Source organism: Chroicocephalus ridibundus, chromosome 2 (assembly GCF_963924245.1).
Source record: "Chroicocephalus ridibundus chromosome 2, bChrRid1.1, whole genome shotgun sequence".
Classification (NCBI taxonomy): Eukaryota; Metazoa; Chordata; class Aves; order Charadriiformes; family Laridae; genus Chroicocephalus; species Chroicocephalus ridibundus.
This window is the reverse complement of record NC_086285.1, coordinates 96936547-96963297: the sequence shown is the minus strand read 5'-3', so window position 1 is coordinate 96963297 and position 26751 is coordinate 96936547. Positions and strand designations below refer to the sequence as shown.

Genomic DNA, 26751 nt, shown 5'->3' with positions numbered 1-26751 from the left:
AAAGAGATCAAAATGCTTATTTCCTGAACTCGACCATCCTGACATATGATGTCAAAAAATTTCTAAAAGGAAAGCCTTACAAGGCTCACAGGGCAAAATGTATAAACCCCATACGCCCGAGGGTTACAAGCCTCAGTGTGGGATGCAAGGAAGCACCTAACCAGAGATAGCCCGAAGCCTCTGCAGAAATTAGGTGCTCTAAGTTATCTCTTTCAAGAGATAATGAGGCTTCTCAGTGATGATGAGGTTGCAGGGATGCCTTGGCTTTCATATTTGGTTTCAGCTGATTTTACCAGGCTAACAGGAGTCTGAAAAAAATTAGTAAACTAAATATACTGTTGTTGTTGGGTCCAAACCTTTCTGTGGCTCCAGGCGCACAAATTCGTAAGCTGCATAACCAAATACACGTTAGTGGGTATTTCACTGGGTATTTGACAGACCTCGACAGACAATTCAGCTCCAAAAAGGCTCTCACACTTCAGTTTCCAGACAGGTATTAATGAGACACATCAATGGTTTGTATTACCTGCAGAAACTCTTAGCGAACTATATAAGCATATGAAGGTCAGGACTCCCCTGTAAGTGAGGCCTCCTGCGCTCATTTTACTTCATCTCTTCCAAAAATGATCCAATTCTGAGAAGGGACTACATCTAAAATGCCTGACAGCCATCCCTGTAAATAGGGAGGTCACAGCCGTTGCCTCGGTCAGACCATTCCACTTCCTCAGCTCTCTACTGAAATACATGAACGTGCCATTGCTGGTCACAGACACTGTAGAATAACATTTTGGTTTGCTGCAAGGAGTGAAAGTGTAGCTTTTTTCTTTAAATAAAGTCTGAAACTCGTTAGGGCAGCGATACACTGACTGTGCGTGTAGGGCCAGCGAGGCACCACCGAGTCCATTCTCTCTTCTGTCTAGACTTGTGAAAAGAGAGTGTTCTTTCAGGTCATGAAAGCTAGCATAATTTGAAACATCTCATCACACTTTTACAAAGCTAAACAAACCAGAAACTGCAAATGCCAACGTACTGCAGCAACTATCAGAACAAAAACTTAAATACCTTGATCGTTTCCAAAAATTCAAATTCTGTTTTTTGTTTATACATGTCTCCATCTGCCTTTTTAACATCAGGCTCTCATTTCTTACCCTTTTTTACATCTCAAAGCTACCTAGCCACATATGGACTTCAAAGTACTTAACAAACATGGGTATGAGGGGCCTAGCACACCTGGAGAGCTTTTTCATTTCAAATAGTTTTACTAAAAGCTATACCTACCAATGCAATCAATATTGTGTAGCCTCACGAAGCTGTACTGTAAAGCACAAAGCAACCCGCCTTAATTTTCTCACAGCATTACACTAATTTTTCTCTGCTAAATTAATCATACTCTTTGGTATAATTTGATTTCGATTCACGTTTCCTTACTGAGTAGCACTTTACAGAGGGACCCACTCATTTCCTTTACTGAAGACAAGCAGCAAGGACTCTATTCTTGCAGTTGCCCACGATACACTTCAATAAAATTAGGTGTCAGGATTTTAAGCTCGCCTCTTTTGCTTAGCTCACAGAAAGCCCTCATCCATGCTAAGCAGGCAGTTCTTTATCCTGCAGCAAGCTCCAAGTTGTTTGAACACAATGAATGCCAAGCTTTCAAAGAAAGGAAAACACAACCACTTTTGGCAAATGTAAGGTGGCAAAAATTTTTTAGTTGGATTGAGGCATGCTTGCAGACACACATTGTGCCTGCTCTGCATACCAAATGGACTACATCTGCCTTTCTAGCACCATGCCCCATTTTCTGCCCTTTTTCACTGCTCAGGAGTACCTAATCACTTCAAACATGACCTCAAAATACGCAACATACTTAGGTATGGATTACTAACAAGAGTTAAATGATACAAGCAAAGCAGTATTCAGCAGAACGTAGGACAGTAGCCGGGGGGGTTACTGGGCCACGATGAACTTGATGTTGATGATGAGTTGGGCTACCACAAACTTCTAGCCTGCCATTGCATCACTGCCTTGTTGCTAGCACTACTTTAGTCCACCATCCTCAAAGGTATCGCTAAGGTGAGTTTTGAGATAGCATTTAATCTGAACTTATCCACCAAGGTGCAGAACTAAAGCCACACACACACTAACATGGCAGTGACGATGCTCCTCAGCAAAGGGCATAGCACAGAGCTCACAGCCAAGGCAAGGATGACTCAGGTGACTTTCTACCCTGTTGTAGCCCTGCTCTGTGTTGGATCCACTAAAAACTGAAAATGATCCCAAATTACAGCTTCTCTGAAATTTTAGCAGTGAATGTTACGTCCTCGCTGTACACATTACATCTTTTCTCCTGCTCTTCTTACATCTCTCTCTTCTACTTATTAGCCATGACTAGTCAACTAGTCAGATGGCAAACTAGCCATCTCATCTAGACAATTAACTATGCAGAAAAGCTTTTGAGTACCCACTGTGATGCAGTTTTTTAATTAGACCAACTGCATAATTTTTTTTCCATACCAGTCATGCCTCATTCGACCCCCAAAGTAGCTATAAAGTACATTACATAGCAAATAATTTGCTTTAGTCTCTGCCTTTTTATATAAATAAAGCTGATGCTTACACTATTCCTGATTCATTCATCATCGCTACCAGTTATCTTCTAATATTTAGGAACTGTACATATGAACCAGAAAACTTTCTAAAAAACTAGACTGAAAAGACAACCCCTGTTCCCTCTGAGCTAACTCTGAGGCTAAAGCCAATGAACAGATGGATACAGTGGAGAACAGAAACACGTAAAAAAGCTTGTCTACACTGTAGGTCAAAGGGGCAGCATGGAAAACTGAGGCAGGGCTCTGCTGAAAACAGTGGAACTCACAATGATGCCTTTCTGTATCTCTGTGCACCCCTTGGCCAATTCTGCACGGCTTAATCCACCCCTCTATCTCACTATCAATGTCTGTGTCACTCTATAGTAACATGCTATAAGAAAAATCTGTAAATTGGGGACTGGCAAAGGGAATCTGAATTCAGTGCAGGGTTTTGCCTGATAAGAAGTAAGTAAATACAGAACATTGAGAAAAAAAAGCTCTTTTCTCCATGAACATCATCCTTCCCAACCAATGAAGGCTTCATCCCTCAAAGTGCAAAGTACCTGGGCTCTGCTCCCCTTACCCTTTCTCTTGATTTTAAATATCTGAATGATCACATCAGGATTACGCACATCCTTAACTTCAAGCTGTGGACACAGAACTCAGAAATCCTACTTTCTTTAGCACTGGGCAAGTATGACAACAGCGTATCATTTCCTGGTTTCTGAATTCTTCAACTTGAAAGTTACCTGCATATATATTTTCAGTGAAATTATGGGTTTCTGGCAGCTAATGGAAAGGCCACCCAAGGGAGGGTGTGGTGGTACAAGGCACTCAGAACTGTGGACACCACCACAGGTGGCTGGCAGATAGGCAGCCCAGCTACAGATGTTGGCACTGGAAAGGGTGAGTTGTGCAGAGCAGCTGAACTTCCCTTAAGCGTGCCAGAGAAGGACACAATTCAAAGGAGATGATACGTGGAAGATAATGAAGATGCGTCCTTCTTTATCAGCCATTTTATGTTGCACTTTGTATGGAAACACTGCCTACAGTGCTGAGATCTAACTGGCGGTCTGTGAGCTGGGCTTGGCTGGAGGAGTATTTCTCTCCAACATTTTAAAGCTTAGTACTGCAAACTGCAGTGGTGAGTACATGGGCTGGGTTATGAAAAATTACTGGTTTAGCCTTATTTGTCACCTTCATAATATAAGTAAGGTATGTATATAGCAAATAAGTAATACAGCCTTGGGAAGAAACTGTATTCTAATAGGGATAAATCAGGCCTTGCCTCTAGTTAGAACGATATTTTGCCTCAAGTATTTCTTTCGCGTGTAACTGTTGGCAACTCTATTTCCCTTCCAGCCAGCTTTTCTCATTTTCTTCTGTAGTCAGCACAGAGAAGGTGGAAAGGGGGAAATCATGAAACACAGCGCCAAACCACTGAAAGGTGACTGTGAATCACTACATGACCTCTGCAGCTCAGCCACTGGTTGAGACTTGCAGTTGTGCAGGTTACTCTTACTAGATGATACAGGCTTATTCAAAAAAAAGAAAACATCTGAAATGAATACAACCACAACGAAAAAAAACAGGGGGAGCAGCAGGCTTCTTTTACACTTCACAGAAGAAAAGTGTTTTGATAAAAAAATATAACAAACAGAGCTCATCTTGGATCTCGGTAGGAATATCTGCAAAGTCCAACATGTAATGGTAAAAATTACATCATCTGTAATCTTTATACCAACTGCTTTTCTTCAAACAACAGTAACACAGAAATGCTATTTTGAGCAGAGCTAGTCACTGTATTTGTTTTCCATTAGATATACAATCTAGAGTGACTCCAACAGCTAGCTGGGCATGAACTTTATTAAACCCTGTACCAGTTACATCAGCCCTAGTAACGCAGTGCCTATTCTTGCTACTCACAATATGCCAGTCAAGCTTTGGAGGAACAGACAATACTCTGAAAATCTTGACAGGAATTAACACCATTGTTACTCAAACTTAGTAACAAAGCAAGCAGAGAATCCACATTTCCTGAGCATGCCCAACCTCAGGGGAACACGACGTGCTTCTGAGCACACTACATTGAGTCGATGAGTTTCAACACTCAGTCGTGATATAACACATTCCCTTTTCCTTCTTTCATTAAAAGTCTGGTCTGTACCATGTGCAACATCGAAAAAAAGGAAACATTGAAAATGCAGACTTGAAGACATTGACTATTCTTTCTTACCTCTATTCCTTCCTTGTTTAAGGCATATTCGTCAAAGTTCAAAATAGCAGTCTTGATAGTCCGGGGAGGGGGCAACACAGTCAAGCCAATATTAATAGCGTTGCTTCGTTTTGAGTCTAACACAATGATCTCCTGTCGCTTCCCATCTGCAGCAGTTTTCTTGGTAAAGAAGACAACAAGAACATTATTTCTCCAGCCTGTTTTATGAAGAAAAAGTCACTCCTTTCACTAATGACTTCCCCTACTGAAGGGTGCTGACACTGAATGTAAATCTAATTCATTTATAGTCATCCAAGAAAGCTGAACTCTTGTACCATATTCTTGCTGGTATCAGCATGAGCTGCCAGGATTTAACCAGAGAGCTGAACGTGTTCTCAGATCCCGTGCAAAGCTGAGCTTGCCTGAGACACAGGAGTCCCTGCGAGGGCTGGGAACGCTGCAGTTCGGGCCAGGAGTTGGTCTGAAAAAAAAGCCTGTAGCTGTCTTTCCCAGGGGAGAGCTCTGCTGTGCGGCAGGACCAGCCGGCACAGGGCTGGCGAGGCAGCAGCTGGGCGCTGACGGGCTCCAGGGCTCCATTCCCCTTGGATGCCTCAACCCGGAGAGGCCACTGACCCTCTCCTGTGTGGCTGTCTGGGAAATGGACAGGGTGGTTCCCACCTGCCCGCCAGCACTCTCCTGTGTTATAAATCCACCTTGGGCACTGGCAAAGGAAGTGTGAAGGCCTGTCTGGAGACACTGGCACAGTTTTCTGACCTCTGGTTGCCAGAGGAAGGGTATTCTACCCTGCTGCTCATGATATGTCCATCAAGCCCTTCACAAGTGCAGAACAATTTCAACCCTTATGCATTTTCTGAAGTTTTACTTGAGACTAGACGTAACATTTGGATCTTACCTCCAGTATAAACTACAGTATAAATAATTATAAAAGCACAAAGAACTAACAACATAGGCTTTAAATTTCATTCTAGAGAAGATCCAAGAAATTTCTTCCTCTCTCTCCCCATCATCATAGTGGCAAAATGTGAACCAACTAGGCAAGGTGACTCACAAACCATTTATACGGCATAATGCAGTGCTAAACATGGGCTTTGCTTTTATCTCCCAGCATGCCTCTCTCTCTCTCATTATCCCATGCTAGAAGGTGTCTCTTTGGCAACTACATTATGTCATATACCAAGCAGCTGCAAGAGGAGAGGACTCCGCTCCTCATACGCAGGGTTATTTTCCTCCCTGTCCATACACATGAACTTTGGAAATACGTTTCCTCTGTTTGCCCTTCTCCTTTGCCCTATCAGAGATGGGATGAGGGATGCTGTCAAGCACAGGAGTGCAGGGAGAAGACCGGCACATTGATGGAAGCAGGCACAGACATGCTCCAAGGTGTACAAACCCACGTTTCAGCAAGGCCCAGGCTGCAGAGATGTGACTGTGACCTCCCTGGAGAGCCTGTTATCTGGGCTGTGTTTAGCGGCTCTGGCAGCAGCAGCCTTAGCACTGATGCACCTCAAAGCAGCAAAGAGAGAGACTAAGCAATCCCTCTTTCCCAGGCTGCAGTGTGGCAGCCCACACAACTGTTCAGAACAGGGAATCATCCCTGTTGCCTAAAGCAGTAGTGCCTCTTGCATCTTTTGTGGATTTGGGGGAAAGCCAAGAGATTTGGAGGAGGCTCTTAACTGCCCCAGTCTCGATCTATGCTCGGGATTGCTTTTTAGACCACAAAGCTTTCTTCTCCGCATCCTTTGGGTCTGCACCACAGCCACCACTGAGTCAAAAAAATGCCCTCCTGCCAGGTCTGCACGCTGCTTCTGCATTGAAAGAACTAAGTTAGTAAATTCGATTTTATCAAAGTACCTCCAGCTGTGGGTCAGCCCATAATGGGAATGCAGTTGTATCATTACAAAGATGCCTCCTTTCTGGCACAGCTCAGCTCCTTGCCTGCGCAGGAGGAGGTATGCCCGCCCACCCGCCCCAGCACGCGCGCGGCACCGCAGCCCTTTCATCATACCAACACGATTAATGTGGCAGGATGCAACTTCTGTGTGCAGATGAGAGCGAAGGCAAGTGCAGTTTACAGGAGTTGGGGACCACCATATGTGTATGATCTGTGAAAGCTGTAAGAGGTTTTTTGGTTTTTTTTTAACTTAAAAAGAAACACCTATTTTGCAGTAAACAGGATAAATTTTAGGAAAGCAAAGATAACATTTGTTTTCAATTTTTATACATCAGTTCTGTCAGAACTGCTCTCTTCTAACACCTTAAAAGCATCCCTGAAGCCTTCTTGAACTTTCCCTTCTTTGAGTAACAGAGTCCTCTTTTTCTTATGGAGCTACCTGAAGGATCTGATATGCAGCTTCTCCTTTAAAGCAGTCATTTTTATTTCCAGGGCCATTAATCACATTTTCAGGACCACAGTTAGTGGCCAAGCCCACATAAAAACAAGTGGAGCTCACCAGAGTCTGCGCTTCCTCTTGAGTCTGTATCGCACTGAGCCTTTTTTAAACCACCACTTTTTACCTTGTCCTCGGCAGCATGGAATTACACAGCTCCAAAGAATTTAAGCAGAAGGGAAAAGGCTGGGGGAAAGGAGTTAAATTTAGGCTTCCCACATGCGGTGAGGGTAAGTGAGCTCCGTTTTTAGGCTCCTAAGTTTGACAAGAGAGACGTATTCATTTGGGGGACGCATGATGCTAACCGCTGGGATGACTGCGATTGCACCAGTGCGCTTGCTCCTTAGCAATGAGTTACGAGAGACAGATGAGCCGTATAGGGGATGTGAGCATGTGGGTATTTTCCAGAGCTATAACTGCACATGGGGTACAAAAATCTGGGGTAAGTAACTCTTTTCAAAAACAGGGGCAGAAGAGATTTATGTCCATTTTGGGGATGATGGCTGAGTTACAAAGAAATCCTTTCCAAATGAATAAAAGGATGAAGAAAAGACAGATTTTACTACCATGAACTTTATTACCCTACTGCTAGGAAAAGAATTCCTTTTCGTCTGCAATGAAATTGCACGTGTGTAAGTGTCTGACTGTTAAAATACGCTACAACTATTAATTTCTATTGCAATATTAGGTGACTTCAGACTGTGCTTTATAAGGTCATTAACAGAGAATGACTTCAAATGCTTGAGGGAACCGTGCACTAATGCACTTGATTTTATATTTTAATGTGTCACTGTGTAACGTAAGCCCTGAACTTCTGACTATTACATTATTAAATGTAAATAACAAAAATTATAAAATATAAATATATCAGGTGGTATAATTTGTGGGAAGCAAACGTTCCTGCAATACATTAACAACTACAGTGAATTTGATCCTTTACAAGACCTAACTGGCCAGATTCTGTTGCCTCTATTGAAGGCTGTGTAGTCCAGACAGGTTATTCAAAACCTGTTACCATCCCACAGAAGGTGATTTGTGGTCTGATGAGCACATAGTCTAAAAAATGCCTCTTTTCTTTAATTAATTCCAGTGGTCATATAAGTAATTATATACGAGCATCAAGTCAGAAGTATCTCCTGCATTTAAATTTGTAGAACAATCTGCATCAGTAGTACAGAAAAAAAAAAAGGGCCAATCCCTTAATAGCGAGATGGACATTTTTTAATGTCTATCTCAATTAGCAAGGATTTAGCACTGGGGATTTAAAATGGAATCACTCGGCTACCGCTGAGTTTGTCCAGGATGCATATATATATATATATATATTTTTTTTTTTTTTTTTCAGAAATTCTGGTCCACATTTATGGCTTGCCTTGGCATTTATTCAAATTGCAACAAATGTTTTAAAAAGGCATGTATATACACGTGTACGTGAAAACACATTCCCTAATTTTTCAGTCCTACTAGTTTTTATGTCTGTGGGCACATGATGCATCACTGTATCCCACACGGTACAGATGAGTCAGCAGAATAATACTTTCAAATGACACGCAGAACCAAGTGGATGGCAGAAGGGCTGAAGCATTTGGTTCAGTAGTGTCTGTGTGTTTTCATTTCTCTTCACAGAAGAATAAACACTTTGAAGTGCTTTGCCAAAATACCTGCTTTGTTTGGCGGAGTGAGAAGGAAAGAAATTCTACACTGGCCTGGAGGGGATACCTGATCACTCTCGTTCTATTCCCAAACAGAATGTTGTGGTCCTCTATGCCAGAAAATAAACGCTCTGCAACTGAAGGTGCTCCACTAACTATAACCAATGTGCAAGTTGTCCAGAGTGGCAGAAGTTCTCCTAAAATCAAGAATCTCCCCTCCCAGCCTTTCCCCCCAAACTCCCATATTATACCCTACAATTTAAAATCCACTTTATTTTATTGCAGTCTATTGTGTTTAATGAAAAACTTCTCATGAGCCAGGAAGTAGCTGTTTATAGCTGTGTGTTGTGGAAATCACAGTGAAGGATTAGAAACTGGAGTAAAATTGGTTACAGCTGTATGAAAGAGCATACGCACAAGATAGAGCCAAGCTCCCCCCTACACACCCTGACTTCGCTTTTCCTCTCATCCTTCTGGACTGTTCCTTTTCCATGCACCTGCTTCCATCTATTGCTATGAAATCTGGAGGTTTGACTTTTGATTTGTTGCTCCGTGCTTTTTTTTTTCAGCTGAACCAACTGAGCTGTGAGTCAGACTTTACAATATTATAGAATAAACCTGTTTTGGATTGCAGCCATTGGACAGGAGAAACGAGACACAACGGGGAATGTACTCCCTGGAAATAAACCAAGCAGTCTGGAAAAAGCGAGAGCTATCCTAATTTGAGTGCAATCTTCGTACCAAACCTCAAGTCTTTTACGGATTCAGCGGTCTGCTTAATTACTCCCACTCTCATTTGATCTAAGGACCATTCCTACTCCAGAAAATTTGCTGGTATTCACCAAAACCAGGCAGGAGTCTCAGAAGTCTGAGTAGACCTCCACTACGGTACTCCTTGGTCACCACTGTCTTCTCTACAGAGACAATGAGACTTCTATGCCTGTGTTATGGGATGGGGTGGAAAGAGAGCCAAAAGTATAACGTCTCATGCAGAGAGCAGTTATTAGTCTCCAAGAGGAAAGCAGCCACCTAAATCATTCCTCAGACTTGCACTAATTTCAAAGAAACCTGCTCACTCATCTTCCAGCCAGAAGCCAAAAGCTGTGCCAAAGCACCAGGCAGCCCAGGCAGGTTTGGGAAGCAAGCGTGAGGGGAGGGGGGGGGAAAATGGCCAAAGGTAGTTTGGGAACGTGCATGGTAAATGACTGGATAAATAAACAAGTCAAAATTCCAATAGTTCAACATTTTATCAAAAATTTTTTGGTGAGAATAGAAGATTAAGAATCAGCCAGACTGATCCATTAGAATACTGGCATTTAACACAAAGCTAAAGTTTGGAAATGGCAAATATGTCATAATTCCACAATCAATTCGAGGAATTCAATGTTTTATGAATCTAAGAAAACGCTCTCATTCCTTCCACCTATGAATCATCTGTGGCAGATTTGTATTTACAGGGAGAGAGATGAGGAGTAACACACCACGACGTCACCAGCATTCCTCCCTCAGCAGAAAAGGAATTAAGAGAGAGAAATTAATCTCAGCATTGCCCAAATGAACGATCAGCTGAATGTGTTTTTAGAGCTGCTACGCCATACGTTTCAGATCTACATGCATCTGTGTCACAAAAAATTCAGTTAAGAACAGCGATGGCAGGATCTACACCAGCCATGTATTTACGTACCTGTTGTTTGCTAGGTACTTAATCAGGGCTTGATTGTTCAAATTACAATGTTTATATTTGGCCAAGAAAAGCAAGAATGACTATTAGAAAATTTTGAGTTAATAACCCAAACAAGTGATGCAGAGAACTTTCAACGTGAGACATCCAGTCTCCCCAGATTAAGAGCAAACAATAATATATATGATATATAGTATATGTAACAACTTTTGCCAGCCAAAGAGAAGTAAAATATTCAAGGTACTGACTGGTTTTTATGTCACTATAAAACATATAGGCATACATAGAAAACACACACATGATTTATTTAAGAGAGATGGACATCTTTTACTAGCATTTTAACTGGAAAAAAACATTGTTTCCCTGGTACCAATTATTCTGCTTAGAAGAAAAAGAGTTTATGTAGCCACGAAAAACAAATGTTCGAGCTAATAACTTTTTTAATGCTACTTCAAATTCCTACTAAATGTAACTATAAAAGACTTCCTTTTGTTGTCGAGTCTAATGTTAAACAGCCATGTCACCAGCCTTTGTGAATTTATTTTATGACAATGCTCCTAAGGAAAAGGGAATCCTAGTTACAGAGGTATTTCCTGTGCCAGCTTCTATACTAAAATTTGGATAGCCACATTGTACAAATTAAGGATTTAAAATAGGCCTGTTCACCAGTGTAAAACAAAAACCCAACACCCCTGCAGAGTTTAGCTGTAAACTCGGTCCAGCTGATAAATCGATCCTTCAGAACAAAGCATGTGTGTAGGCTCTTTGCAGCAGACCCAGTCTGATACTCTAACCTTTCCACATAATGATTAGGAAAATATGACCAAGTGAAAAACTGTCAAATACACAAATATGAATCATCACCTCGTGACCTTTATATGAATGTAACAGAAAATATTTCACATTTCAGTACCTAGTTTGGCAGTCAGCTACCAACAACCTAATGTAAAATTTGTTGGTGTTCCCCACCTGAAGTGATATCCCAAAACCAGTAGACCTGAGATAAGAGGGCAGCTTGGCACGTACACCACCCTAGCCTCATCTCCCAGTTTCAGGCCATGGAATATCTTCCGTCATAGGCCAAGCTAGAAACACATCCAGTAATTTCCACTGTTTTCATATAAACAACATAAATCACCCAGATCTAAGTCAGAATGAATACCAATACAATAGCAAAATAATAGCAAGCTGAATACGAGCTGTACCTTCGTGACAGGCAGTTCCTTGGATTTAGACTCAAAGAGATGCTCCAGTTTGGAAGTGTCCACCTTAATGGGTTCCAGTTTCGACCACAGGAATTCTCTGCAGCGTTTGTTGTTTTTACACTGCCACTCAAATGGCCGTACCTCGTTCCAGAACAGACGGATGGTTTTCTTCTTCTTTATAAATGCTGGCTGACCCCTAGAAACCTGGGGTGACCCTAAACCCTGAGGAGAGCTGAACAGTGGAGGAGGAGCCAATAAATTAGCAGAGGGTGGAGGTGGAGGTGGGCATCCAAACAGCGGGGGAGGTGGTGGAGGAGGCAAACCCAGAAAAGAAGGTGGAGGTGGAGGAGGGGGAACAAGGGAGTCCCCAGGACCCATATCCATGTCCAACACATCTACATCATCCTCCTCCCCCAAGTCCGTAAAATCCATGTCTTTGATTTTAAGTTCTCTAGGATTAGCCATGAGCTGATCCCAGATGTAGTCAGATTCCTTCTTTGGCTGTGCTGGTGTTTTCTCAGGGACCTGTTCACTGATTTCATCTTCAGGCATGGCTGTCCCCTTGGCCAGCTCACCACTGTTGAATTTTTCTGCAAAGGCTTTCACGCTGCCTTGGTTGTCCAGATTTCCGATCTCCATCTTTTTGACACTTTCGTCTTTGGCCTGCTTTGTGGCCTGAAGGATAGAGATCCTACTGGCTAGGCTAGTGAGTGACTCCTCGCTTTCCTCCGTCTCCTTCTTTTCCTCCTTCGCCTCCAGCTCCTTCTCCTCTTCATCCTTGGGCTTTTTGTTATGCGCATACAACATGTCCAGCATAAACCGCTTGTTGTTGAGGATGTTGCTGCACTGCTCATTCACACCAGCATCCTGAATGGTCTGCGACCATGGACCTGCAATCACACACACACACAGATGGGAAGAGTCAAGGGGAGGGAACCAGAGCACCAAGAACAATCTTCAACCCACCAGAAAAAAATTTGGGGGACACACATGCACAATTAGTCTGAAACTGGGCAAGCAGTAGAAAATTTTGAAATAGGTGACAGTGCTGGTATATGGCCCAATCTTGGTGGGCTGGGAGTAATTCTCGTGAGGGACTAGCTTGTGAGGGACTATATAACTGTCAGGATTTTCAGGTTTCTCCTGAAATCTGTCGGGTTTCACTTTGTAGTTACTACCCCAGCTCATTTATACAGTGCATAAATGCTCGGAACCTTTAGTATTCCAGAACGGGGCTTAAATATCATGACAATGGCACAAAATAGGTTATCATCCTACTTTTCACCTGGCCATAAACTGGAACCACCCCAGCAAAACTTCGTTATAAAAGGAATCTTCCCTGGCTGATGACAGGGTGAACATGCAACTGCTTCCTTCTCCTCCTCCTCCTCCTCCCTCCCAGCTGGCTAGGGGAGGACAGGTTTCACAGTTGGCTGTTCTTCAGACCTCCAGGCTGGATACCTGGGTCATCTTTACAACATGGACTATTTGAATCCCAGAGCAGGTTGCATACCCAGGGTGCAGCTCTCAGGGCAACTCAGTAGTATAAGCATAAGCAAGACTTCTAAAGCTATTTCTAGGAATATGAGCACCTTTATAAAAGATATTTCAAAACGCTGCTCATCAACCACTGTTACGCTCCCCGTAATATATGATGCCCCTGAAAGCCTAATGGCCTTCTTTCCACATCACAACCATTTAACATGTCACTGTAATGAAGCTTCATCTTTCTGACTACTGCTTTTCTCAACAATAATCTACAAAATAACATGTTTGAGACAGCACCATAAATAACAAACTATAACAGTGAAATTGTAAAAATAAATGATGTAAGCAACTCTTTGACTACATTTCTCTGAATATGAGACTGCTAACCATTGTGGATAACGTGTCTAAAAATTATGGTGTTTCTTTTTCCAGCCGGCATCGGATAATTCTTCACACTTACTGTATTTCCTGTACAGGATTCCTTCTGTTCCCCATAGTCTTTACACATTTTATTAATATATTTTTTATAGACTCTATTTCTTAAACACATTTTATTTTGATTGCTAGGCAATCAAATCCTTTTGTCCCCTTGTGTTTAAAGATTTTCTTTTATACCTGTCAGTTGCCCTTTCTTTTAAACTTCCATTTTATCTCTGTTTCTCCCCTTACGCTCCCACCTTTTTCAATACTTAAGAGTTTTAAACATCTTTCATGACTTCTTTCGTCAATGGAGTTTTTTTCTTACCATGACAGCTAACCCTGTGCTCTGAGAAGGTGTCCCCTCAGTGAGATCCCCATCCAGGGCCCCATAACTTCCCCCCCCCCCCTCCTCTTAAAAGTAAGACCACGTTAAAATGTAGGACATGTCTCAGAGCACAAAGCATCTGGGCAGTAATGACTCCCACCCCTATTCAGATCAACCTCTAAACCACATTTCAAAATGAGCCCAGAGGTTTAATTCCAGACAAAGGAAAGACATTTTTTTCAGCAATGGATACGACCTCCAAAACTGTTTCCTTCTACTTTTCTGCAGGAGGCTTGACTACTTCCATTACCTGTTTATTTTTCCTGAGACTTTATCCATGCTATTGCTTTCTCACCAAGATTTGTCACCTGAGGTAGTCTCTCAGACTTGTCTCTGAGGTAGTGTCACTAGACAACATGACTAGACAACTCCTTCCCTACACCATAGATTTTAACCAGCTGAGTCCCCACAGAGGATTTACCCCTACTCTCAGCCTTTCCTTCAAAGATGTTCACGACTGCTCCCAGGATCTCTCCTACAAATCCCACATGACCCACCCGCTCTCAGTTTCACCAGCTGGGATCCTCCAGGATTTAATCCCTTTGCAAAACTGCTCATTAGAATTCCCCCAGACACAATCTCCAATTTTGGCTCCCCAAGTCTGCCTCCATCTTCCCTCGCTGATCAAAAATTATTGCTGGGAAGACTCTGGCTACTTTGGTGGCCTCTTCTGCCCTCCTCTCCACAGGTGAAGCTTTGAAATACCATTGGAGGAACAAGACTTGCTGGAAGACAAATTCACCAAGATGGCCACCTCATAAATGGCAAACTGTTTGTTGGGAATGTGGGAACTGCTGGAGAAAGTGCTCTTGTTTGCTTTCCAAATCTCCTCACCTACTAGAGAGCAAACAACTCACTACATGAACCTCCTACCTCACACAACATAATAAATCTTTGGGCTACTGGTAACACAGGTCAATTTTAAGATGTTGATTTTTCAATAACAGGGTACGTTTCTTAGCTTCTAACAAAAAAACAGAAAGTACATAAGCACTTCATTAAAGTGGTAACAGGCTGGTAACAGACAAGATGAGGGGGAAAAAAATCTGTAACCTTTCTCCTTTACTTGCACTTAGACTGTCTTGGACTATGCCATAGTGTAATGACATCCTTCCTCTGTCATACCTCCCCCCTCCCTTTCCTACACACATATCCATCTACATTCTTTAAGAGTACAATAGCATTCTAAGTAACTCAATCTCTGTGCTGGTTGAAAAGAAGATAGCTCTTAGATTTAGCAGAAAATTACCTGAATGCTTCCCATAAAAAAAGTGATAAGGTTTAAGCACAAACAGTACAATCTGAAAGTTGAGCTCTGTGAGGTAACCCTTGTGATTCAGAGTTATCCCTCTTCTGTCAGGAAAGAGCAAGACTATTTCATACTCTGACACTATTCTTGTTTTCTTATCTAGAATTTAGAAAACTTAGGACAACGCACTCCACTGTTCAGCCCTATGAAAACTTGGGAACCAAATGCCCTAATTACATTACATTCATTTATGTCACTATAGAAAGGGGAAAAGAGTAATTAATGAACAAAGGTCAAAATTTGCTTTTTACTCCCTCCCTGCCTGGGCTGCATGACAAGCTCTGGTTGTCATTATCTCTCCAAGCAGAAAACCGTTTCTTAACGTGTTTTCCACGCTGGGCCTTTACAGGTGTCTGGTGACATATCTGACCAGAACTACTGGTCACTCCAGAGCTGGTCTTTTCCAGACAACGTCTATTTCATGTGCCTCCTCCACATGAGCTAAAGATGGCCACAGTCCAGACCTACCTACAGCAGGTCCTGTGTATCTCTCTCTGTTTTCTGAAGCCTAACCAAGACAGGAGAACCAGAGGGAAGGAAAAAACATCACAGCCCTCATTGTTCATCTTCCACTAAAAGGATGAGAAAAGGTATCTCGTATCTCATGACAAATCATGTCAGCATGACCCCTCAATCTCATTGTTTTACGTGTAGAAAACCCAAATAAATTTTCAGGGAGCTAGAAATACAAGTTGCTGCAACATGATGATTCAATAGTTAGTATATTAATCTTAGGGGAAGAAAATGGTCTTGAGTCAAAGGAAACCTCATTTCATCAATGCCCTACTGTCCCTCAAACATAGAAACCCCATCAAAGTCTATGGATTTCCAAGCAGAGAGTAGATCAGACTTGGCCATGGTGAAGAAAGTCTTAGATAGACGCAAAGGGTTTGTTAGCCAATTAACACAATAACAGAGCTGTTAATGTAACATTTTTTTTTTCCACCAGAAACCCTTCATTATTGAAAAAGCTTCACTTTACCAGTTTCATTGTCACTGGTTAACTTGTCCTCTCTCTCTTCCCTCTCTAAAGTGCTGCTTGCTGAGGATATGCTGGATGCAGAGCAGTTGTCTTTTTCATTCACTTCCTCATTCTGCCTCTCTTTTTCACTGAGTATTGCACTTTCTTCTGGCTCTCTCTCTGGTCCTTGCTCCACCTCACTCTCTGGTCCCACCTCTGTAGCCTCTATTTCCTTGGGTGTCTCCGTTCCCTGCTCGGCCTCAGCCTCCTGCTCTGGTTCTGGTTCTGTCTCTGTCTCTGGTTCGGGTTCACTGGCACTCACTGGCGGAGAGAACAACGGGAGAAAGAGATTCACTTAACAACGGAGTTGTCTCAGGCTCAGCCCTCTAAACGAGAGCAATGCAAAAGTTGTACAAGTGCCTTATGGAAAGAAAATAAAAAGCAAGTCCATGGCATGCTGAACATTAGGAGCAACAGACTGATGAATGTTGTGCGACAACAGCCTTGCACGGGAGAGCGGCCTGGCAAACCCCCTCGCTTGCTCTCTGGAGTCAGCCCACTGTTTTTATACGTACTTCCACAGCTGGAGTGTTGGACTCGCATAAGGATTTGAACCAGCAGAAAATGGGCATCCCACCTGAGCATGACAATGACAACTCAGTGCCTAGACAGAGCCAGGAAGGAAGAGATCTTTTAAAAAACAAAAAAGGAGGAAGATTGTGGGCTTTGGCTGAATTTTCTTTGGGTTCTGGAAGGATTCTTTTTTCACCTGATGAGGAACACTTCAACAAAAAAATACAAATATTAGTTTTATTAACACAGTTGAATGGCACAGTCTGGAAACGGCACTGTCACACATTTGGCTGACGAAAAGCATATGTTTTTTCATGCACATTTACTTCAGAATAGCCACATCAAAACTGAACAAAGTTTCCAACTGCTTGGCATATGGCACAAATTTAGTTTCCAATTGCTTGGCATATGGTGTATGACGAGCTTTTTGATCGGTTGGCACACAGCAAACACTGTTGATAGTATACTTGGTTTCTTCTTCCCTGCTTTATCATTGACAGTGAAATTCATTCATTTTAGCTATAACAGCAGATTTTCACATGCAAATATTCTCTGCGTGCTGCAAAGAAACTGAAGAGCATCCACACATATTCACATCAAGCAGCTCACAGTTTTCTGAAAACTGAAATGGCCATGCAAGAGTGATGAAAATGGGCATGCATGTTAGTTCTGCGTACTCCCCAGATTCCTTCTGTACTAAATCTTGTAGCGTGGCTGAACTACAATGACCAAATCATTCTTGTTTTTTTCTGCCTCCGTTAACTACTTTTCATTACAATATTGCAAAAGAGTCTTCTGGACTCATCATGGTCTTTGGGTTGCATAATATACGATGAGACTGGCTTAAAAAACTCCATGAATCTTTGAAGGAAAAAAAAGTATCACACTGGAATGTAATCCAAATGTTTTAGTCCTCTAGGAAGCAGGTAAACAGATTTATCCTGAGAAAGCATAAGCCAAAATAATGAAGGTCACAATGTTTTCTTAAGACTGTTTCATGTTGTGCGCCTATCCTAGTTTCTGAGACACCCATACAAAGAATAATGATTTTTAGCAATGCCTGTGCCTATCTTTACAGTAACACACATGCTTTTAAATTAGCTTTCACTAATGCATCTTCAGTACCACAGTATTCCACTTCATTTCATATAATTTAAGCGTACAAAACGGCACATTATTTTTTTTGCCACTGGTTTCATTGGAGCTAAGCTCATACACTTTCACAATTGATTTTAAATGTGTAGTTAGTTAAATAACTAGACATGTGTATAGAATGCATATATATAAAAGAAATGTACCTGTAATATGTTTAATATAGTCGATGCACACTCAAACCCCTCTATGATGTTTTAAAACACTCCCAATTAGAAGCTTACATTTCTCCCTCTTCAACATAAAGGACATTTAAAAGTCTAACAATAGAGCAGCTCTGCACGTGCCTACGAGAAAATCAAAATTGCAGACAGCTGGCAAGAAGAAGTTGGCAGACACTCTGAATCCCAGTGGTGTGTTTCTGACCACAGCTGTCAGTGTGTAGGTATAGCACAAAAGCATTTTAAAGTCAAGCCAACTTCTGAATATAACTGAGATGCAAGCTTAGGAATCCTTCAGGAGATCCTGGAACTAACATGGTACTGTAGCATGAAAGACTAAGCTTGCCATGCTGCAATGGACCATATATACAAATTACAACAACTCATCCTTGAATGACCATAGTTTTGTATGAATTTTAGATGTTTCTCTCTAAAAAAACCCAAAAGCCGTTGTGCAATAACCAAAAATCTCAACTCAACAGCTCAGGTGGAGAAAGAAGCTGACTAAAACGTGGTCAAGACTGCTAATGCTTATGGCATCTTTGTTGTCATAAAGCTACACTGAACATTCAATAGGATAAAGTCAGGGGATACATAAGAAATGGCTGAGAAAATAGGAATGCTCAGAAAAATTCTGGGTACTCTTCATACCAGAAATATCCCACAAACACCAGACAGATGCAGTATCTTAGCAGAATCTAATATACAACAAAGAATAAAGAGCAATATGCTGACACAGGCTGCTCTTTTGAGTTCAAGGAGTATCAAAATCTAAGCACTTCTAGAACAAAACAGGCATACGGTGACATTCATTTTGACTGTCTCTCTCTCTTTTGAGATTAGGTCAAACAATCCACACATAACCCAAATAACATATAAATAGTGAGCTAAGTTCAGTAGCGCTTTCCTTAAAAAGCAGTTCAAAAATCAGATCTGTCAGCGAACACTAGAACAAAGCCAGCAAGGTAGACGTGTGTCTATCACTTTCAGTTCCATCGTGTAATCCATTGGGTTGATATTGATGAGAGCTTCTAAAAAATGTTAAAAAATACAATTCTCAGAGAATGCTTGGTGGTGGCCTATTTGAAATGAGCTGGAACTTTCAGTCCCATATCTACTGGATCGATTTTCACACCAGTCAAAACACTACTCTTAAGTGGCAACCTTGCAGGTGTCAACAGATTTAAATAACAGACCAGGCTCTGTTCCCGGTCTTCAGACTTGTGCTGGTGGAAAGCGCAAAGACTCAGGGAAGCAAAGCATGGTCACATCAAACAGCATCAACAGTAAAGATGGCATTCCCGAGACATTAAGAAGTGTGATGCCATTATAAGCAACATGTTTTATTTAAAAAAAAACCCCTCAATTCTTAGACATATACAGTTCTTAAGACCTAAACTGGGATTGCCAGATTCAGTAGTAATCTCTTTTCACTTGCATATGCTGTTTTTCACACTTCTCTCAAGGCTTAGCTTTCCCCCTCCACCATTAAAACAAATGAGTGAACTGGGGTCTTTAAATTAGCAGAACTTTTACTTGCAATTGGATTAATCAGGAGGAGAAAAATTGAATGTGGCTTTAAGGACTAATTTTTCAGTCCTATGCCCAATTCTTTTTCTGCCAGAACTTAATCTCTAAAAATGTATTACTGGAAAAAAATGTGAAGACTTCTTGGAAGAACGAAATCTCCCAAAGATGCTGTGTAACCTCATCACTAAAAGAAACTGTACCAGGGTCCCTCAGTAAATGTGTACAGATTTTGTCATTTTGAGAGATGCCGTAACCTACATCTTCTGACATTTTCAAGACTTGACCACATAAAGCCCTAGCAACCTGATCTGATCAGATGTTGGCAATAACCCTCTTTTGAGAGAGAGGTTAGAGAGGACAGCAAGCTGCTCCCTTCTGAAAAACGTGGCTACGAACTTGTAATGCTCTACAGGAACACAGAGAGAAACTATAAATCAACTATGAAGCAGACATAAGATGTCGTATCCTTAGTACCTGCTGATAGGACCTCAACGGCCTCCTGTCCTATAAGCCCTCAGAGAGAACAAACATCCCTCTGGGCCCACATCTAATCCCCTGCCAGGGTAATAGATTAGCCAACCGCATCTTCTTCTATTTGCTCTGCTTTTTACTTGGAGCTGGGAGATACAAATGCTGTGTCTCTTGAGGATGCATACAGTAAGTCTGAAGAAGGCTATGCCTACCCAAGCCCTTTTCGTTCAATTGTTCAAGCACTGCTAAAAGTCTTGGTTGTTATCTCCCTTCAGTTCCCCCAGCACAGGATTCCTCTTGCTGTGAATTCAGCAAGGACTCTCTCCACCCTGACCCCAATCTTTTTTTCCCATTCCTTGTGATGGTAAAAACTAGCAGAGTGATCACCAGTAGGGAACTTGTTCTTAATAAAGTCAGAAATAATCTTTCTTTGTCCCCCACTGCAGTTTCTCCTCTGACTTTCTGTACTGCGGTTCCTTGGGATCTACAACTGGGGCTGCAGTGGCATCACTGGGCCCTCATGCTTTGCTCTTCTCCATCTACCGAGATGCTTTCACCAGTCATACTTTAGGCAGTATTTGAACATTGCTCAGCTACTAGTATGTTCAGAAGGTTTCCTGCTGTCTACAATGTGCACTTGGGCTGGCCTGCTTACTTCCTCAAGTGCTAAAAAAGCTGCTCCTCTCGGAGAAGGGTTCATCTCCAATTCCTTTGTGGATTGACTTCAGAGATGTCTTGGTTATTGTTGCTCTCCTTTACTGCACATGTGCACTTCATAAAAAATTCTCCAATGAAATTACAAAGGAGGAAGTAGCTCCTCTGAAAAAAAAATATTGAGTTCCATTTTGCAGTTATGGGACTGCCTTCATTTCCTCTGAATGCCATACCCCAAGTTTTATAAGAGTAAGTCTTACAAGACTTCATTACTTTAGTGGAACCAATTGTTTTATATGAGAAAACACTTCAGCTCTGTAAGTCCAGATTTTTATATTGGGTAAAAATACTGCGACGTTTCACAGCGTGGGACAAAGTTCCACAGACAAAATCCATTTCCTTCTTAAGCCCAGTAGATACTGGATGGCCAAAGGACACTTTAGCAGAAATGGCATAAAATAAATCTGACTCCAAAAATCACTTATTGTTTTGCTAGTAGAGGAACACACTTCCCATTTGACTTCAGGTTCTAAATTCTGCAGACGAATATCACACATCTGTTAACACCATTCTTGCAGAGTCTTTGGAAGGTCCTACACACAGAACTGCAGAAGTGTTTCCCTTCTGCAGTTTTTCTTGGGAAGATGGTGACCTCCATGTTCAAAGCAACAGCTTGGGATGCAAGTAATCTGCATTCTGTCCATGGCTCTATTTCAGCTTTCCTACAACTGGCTTAAGCAAGTTAATGCCTCAGTTTCCTACCTATTAAGTAGGATTCTTAACATTTCCTAAGGATAGTAAAAGCTGAGGTTTTAATTCATTACGGAGCATAAGGAACTCAGATAATCGTCTAGAGGCCATGGCACAAAATCTATAAATAAGCCTGCCAGCTGTTGGCTGATATCTAATAATCTGTCCACCTCCAGATGAGCGAGCCTGCCCTGCCCACGTGCCCATTGCTTCACATGGCCTTTTCCAATGCTTTTGGTAGGCCTGAAACAGCAGTCCTTCCCTCACGTGCGGCTCTCACTGAAGTATGTAGATTCCAGGCCCCTGTTCTGGTGCCATTCTGGCCACCTGCCCGCAGCTACCCTTGGCTGGAGGCTTTCCCTGACCCATTCATATGTCCTCTCCTTGCAGTCCACTTGCCAAGCTTCCAGGTGCTGCCCTCTGATGCCTACTGATATTGCCAGGAGTTTTAGTAGAGGTGTCCTGCCTACCCACATGTTGATAGCTTTGCCATATTCTGGCTGCCTGAAGTTGCCCCGTACACCTGCTCTAAATGTATTCTCCAAATGGATTGGGCTGCTCCATTTCATGCCGCAATTTATTTTGAATGCTTCCAGGAGAAATATGTTAAAATAATCACCATAAAAGGGATACTTGCTCCCTACCCAGCTCTGAAGTCCTAACGGTGGAAAAATCCAGCTTATTTGCACTAAAAGCAATATTGCACTCAAAAAAAAATGGGCATCTGGACGTTTCTGACTATCAGTGTTACAGGAAAATATCCATGTTTTTTAAGTTCAAATGATTCCACTGAGACTTTTAAGGTGCCAGACAAGAAAACTGGGAATATAATTGGGAAAATATACAACCCTAAATTAAATAAACTTCACCTACATAGTACGGTAAGGATAAACATATGCAACATTCAGTACCTCTAACTTTTTTCTCAAATTGCCTTCCTTTATAGCATGCTACCAGCCATAACACTCAATAAAACCAAGCAGTGCAAGTTACAAATGCATTAATCACCAATAGCACGTAGCAGGAAATCAAATAAAATAAAAATGAATGATGGCGATAATTCACCCCCAACATGCATTCTAGCTCCTAATGTTAATGCAATGTCATGTGGCGCAAATATAAATCTGTATGGTGGATGTTTTTTTGAAGGCTGAAGGACGGGTACATGATGCAAGTGGCAGAATGACGTGCAAACACAAAAAATATTGCTCTGTGCACCAATAAATTATATGACAGCAAACCAACCGTGCAAACACTAATTATACTTTCCTTTTTACTAATTGTCTGTGGTCTCTTTTAAGTCCTTTACTACTTGTGCTACAATTTTAAGAGTTTTTGTTGGTGTTAAAAATAACCAACACACCCTCCCTGCTTTCAACTTAAGACCTTTTCTGTTTGTCTCATTCAGCCTGTGCTCTGCTGGAAGGTTATTATAATCTTGGCATTCATCTGTTGCATTTCTTTCAGAGTATCCACATAAGCAAAATCTGTTGGCAGGAATATTGTTGGTTTAGTATTCAGTAACTTCTAATATGCAAGGAACATGATGCTAAAATTAAGACTCTCTGTATGCTGCATTTTCCAATTATTCCATTCTAATAGCATCAGACAATGATAACATAGATCGTAGCAACAATTAGCAGTGTATTCTTTGCTTGAATAGACTAGAAGATATCCAAAACTATGGAAAAAAAGAGGAAATTTAGGAAGACAGCATGAAACAATGTAGTAAGAACCTTTACTTTGGCACCTCAGAGGTTATATTCTTGCACTCATGCAACAAAAATCATTGCTAGCCCGAGAGAAACTGTGACAAAACCACCACTCCTTCCCCTGCTCTCCTTTTCACTTACCTTCTGAGGGCTGAGGGGTCCCACAAGGGGTGGGAGGGGTCTTCAGCTCTTCCTGGGACTCTATGGATGCTGGGCTGATGCACTTGGGTACAGGCGAGGATGGGGCTGAAGGAGATCTCAGGTTCAAGGACAGCTCACTTCTGCCTCGGCTTACGCTCCGACTCTTCAGCTCCTTCTCATACTCCTCTGCTGCCAACCTCTCCAAGTATTTGTATCTGAAAGTTAAATTCCAGAGGGTTTCCGTAAAGAAAAAGAAGTCTGTGGCTGATGCTTGTTTATGGATGAAACACCTGCAGAGAATGAGCTGACTTCCTGACACAAGGGGTGCAGCACTAAACTGCCTGCCTGCTCAATCTGCCAAAAAACGCACGCTAAAGCAAAGACTATTGCCCCGAAAAATGTTAAATTGCTCATGACAAAACAAAAGCAAAATCCAGCAGAGTCAGAGAGTCCTTAGATATAGTACTGTGTCTGCATAGTCTTTCTCCTTTTGGAAGCGTTTGTCTGTCCTCCTTTTCACCCTCCTCCACCTCCTCCTCCTCCTCCCAGCCCTCCCTCTACCAAAACTAAAACGGGAGGGGAAGAAAAACCAAAAGAAAAAAAAAACAACCTCCAAAACCAGAGCCCCTTAATACTGATGCAAATAGCCAAAGTCTGAGACTTGCTGCAAGGAGAGGAAAATGGTTCAGTGCAGCAGACAAAAACAGATCTCCCTGAAAATAATACCAATAATAAATGTTTGGATTGACTATCTAAAGTCTCTGAACCTGCTTCTATTTGCTCTGAGAGCAATGCACTGGAATTCACTTTGTTCTCTCCAGACTCTACAATGGAAAGTTTTCTTTTTTTTATTCTAAAAAATTTCTCTGCCGGACTCAGACATCCAATAGCTTGGACCTGACGTCACATGTAGTTTATTCATCAAAGTCACTTTAAAAGAACAAAGATACATCTGTTTTGCATTTTAGGCAGGCAGAACTCACTAACTGTTTATTAAGACCAGCTACCAATCATATTCTTCATAGTGTGCTTTATACGTTTCGACCAAAATAACTTTGAAATATGTGCCTCTTCCAGATGTCTGCTAATTTTATCCACCATTATTTGCTAAGGAATAAATTCATGAATACAGCTGGATCGGGCTTTAGACTGTTTGTCTTACCCACAAGTGAACTGTTAAACAGGTTAATCAAGACTACTGCTTATGTCCCCGAAACGCTGTGGTCATCCTCCTATAACTCACTGTTGTAAACACTTCGTAACAGGGAACACCTCTCCTCCCCCCTTCTGCCTCACTGACAGCCCCAATTAGCGTACGAGGGCGCATTAAAAGCAGGCAGGGTAAAGAAGTCAGCCACATGTGGTAACAAACATGCTTAGTACATATGGTAGCCACACACGCATGCACATTTGCAAACATCCAGATAGAGCATAGAAACGTGGCTTTGAAGAGCAGTCCCTGTGTTTTCAGAGGTAATTTGCTTTATTGCAAACAGCAATAATGAAGAACAAACTCTTTTTTTTTTTTATTCCTCCAGAGGTATGCATGGGCTTTGAACAAATTCTGCAAGAAAAAGAACCCCTACAGACTCTGGATGAAAATATAACAAGCCACATACTTGTATGGTTATAAAATAGGAACTGTTTACAGTTCTAACATGAAGCCAATTCTCGAGAATGATTTTTTGCCTTTTCAATAGAGGAGAAAGCCTTTTGCTGGCATTAGCATAATGTTTTGTTACAGTTTGTGAAGCCGGCCTTTCTTTTAACTTCGGTCACTTAATGTGTCGCGCCTTCCACCTCCTCGCAAGAGGAGCAGATGGGACTTCAGACTCATAAAGAGCCATTCAGATGGACCACTTAGCCCAAACAGGTACAGCCCAGCTGGGTGCCACCGAGGAGGGTTTTGCAGTTTGGCAACAGACTACGACAAAGATCTGGATGCATCCTTCTATAACGGGGGGAGCTACAACGTTTTATTGCCCTCAGCTCTTTTTTCAGCGGCTTTTAACATTTCAGCTTCTGTAACTGTGTGCTGCAGGGCCAACCAGCAAAGCAGGGGACTATCATCAAGATCTGCCTTCTCAAAGTGTATCTGTTCACTATACTGAAAGAAAAAAGGGAAACAGAACAGCAACTCTCATGGCAGGACATCAGCATAACTAGTTATCAAATGGGAAGCCTAATAAGCAGACAAAGCAATTTAACTGAGAAATACAAATCATTCAAGAATCAGTTATTAACACTTCACACTTGATAAATGAATTTTATTTAGGTTATTTTTTGTTTCTGCCCAATGCCTTAACAGTGAATGAATGCCAGCCTCAAATACAAAAGGTCTCATGCAGACCGAAATCTGAAGGAGTTGAAGGGATGAGCCACCATCCCTCTGCTGCAATTAGTTCCTCCACTACAGGACTGACACATGGCCTTGGTATGTATTACCATATTCCTTTAAATCACGGCAACCTGCAGCCATCATCATGTCTATGCCGACTCTTCTCTACAGACAAAGAGGCAAAACATTGCAGGCTGTCCATTTGGCATGCCTCATGAACATTATATTCCACATATCATCTTCAACCAGATAAAAAAAAAATAAAAATACTGGGAATTCTCTAGGTCTCCAAGCAATGCCCTGAGGGTGACTTCAAATGTTTATGTACCAGCAACGCCAGCAGGTGGAGAGCATTTGAGCTGTAAATCACACTAGAGAGGGCTTGGGAGCTCACCTTTGTTGGCTTATTTTTGAACTAGCACTTGGTTGAAAATATTCAACCAAGCAAAGGGAAAAAAGGCCTCAAATAACAAAACAGCAAGAACATGTAAAATGAATGGTGCTGCATTACACTCAGACCCCTTGAAACTGCAGGAATGGTGGAGTCTCCATCTCTGGAGACATTCAAAACCCACCTGGACGCGTTCCTGGTCTAGGTGACCCTGCTTTGGCAGGGAGGTTGAACTAGATGATCTCCAGAGGTTCCTTCCAACCCCTGTTGTTCTGTGATTCTGTGAATATTTCTCCTTTATACTGAGGCCACCCCAGAGCCATTGGAAAAGTGGGTGCCTGTTTTCTGGAGCTCAAGGGTGATAGTACACAGAACGCTTCGAAGATTTGACACAATTTAGACAAACCAGTGTTTTTAACACAGCCTTTCGTACGTGCCCAGCATTATCACCTCCTAGCTTTCCAAACTGATATGGAGGAATGTGGAATCCAGATTTTAACTAGGATTTTAGCACCTTGGATATAGTATTTTCTTATACTTCTTGCATTCTGTTAAAACAAGCCAAC

General features: G+C 41.8%; 1 protein-coding gene across 8 annotated transcripts in view; it reads right to left on the bottom strand.

Moving 5' to 3' along the window:
- FHOD3 (formin homology 2 domain containing 3) overlaps window positions 1-26751 on the bottom strand; it is a 400221-nt gene that overhangs the window by 53773 nt on the left and 319697 nt on the right. For all 8 annotated transcript variants that reach the window (XR_010069969.1, XM_063326254.1, XM_063326253.1 and 5 more), the window contains 4 exons: window positions 23457-23671; window positions 16334-16633; window positions 11750-12639; window positions 4825-4983 (listed from right to left, as the gene is read on the bottom strand). Coding sequence is in view for 7 of the 8 variants with exons in the window: in XM_063326254.1 (XP_063182324.1) it covers window positions 4825-4983; window positions 11750-12639; window positions 16334-16633; window positions 23457-23671 (1564 nt within the window). In the remaining variant the exon portion in view is untranslated. The remainder of the gene's footprint in view (window positions 1-4824; window positions 4984-11749; window positions 12640-16333; window positions 16634-23456; window positions 23672-26751) is intronic.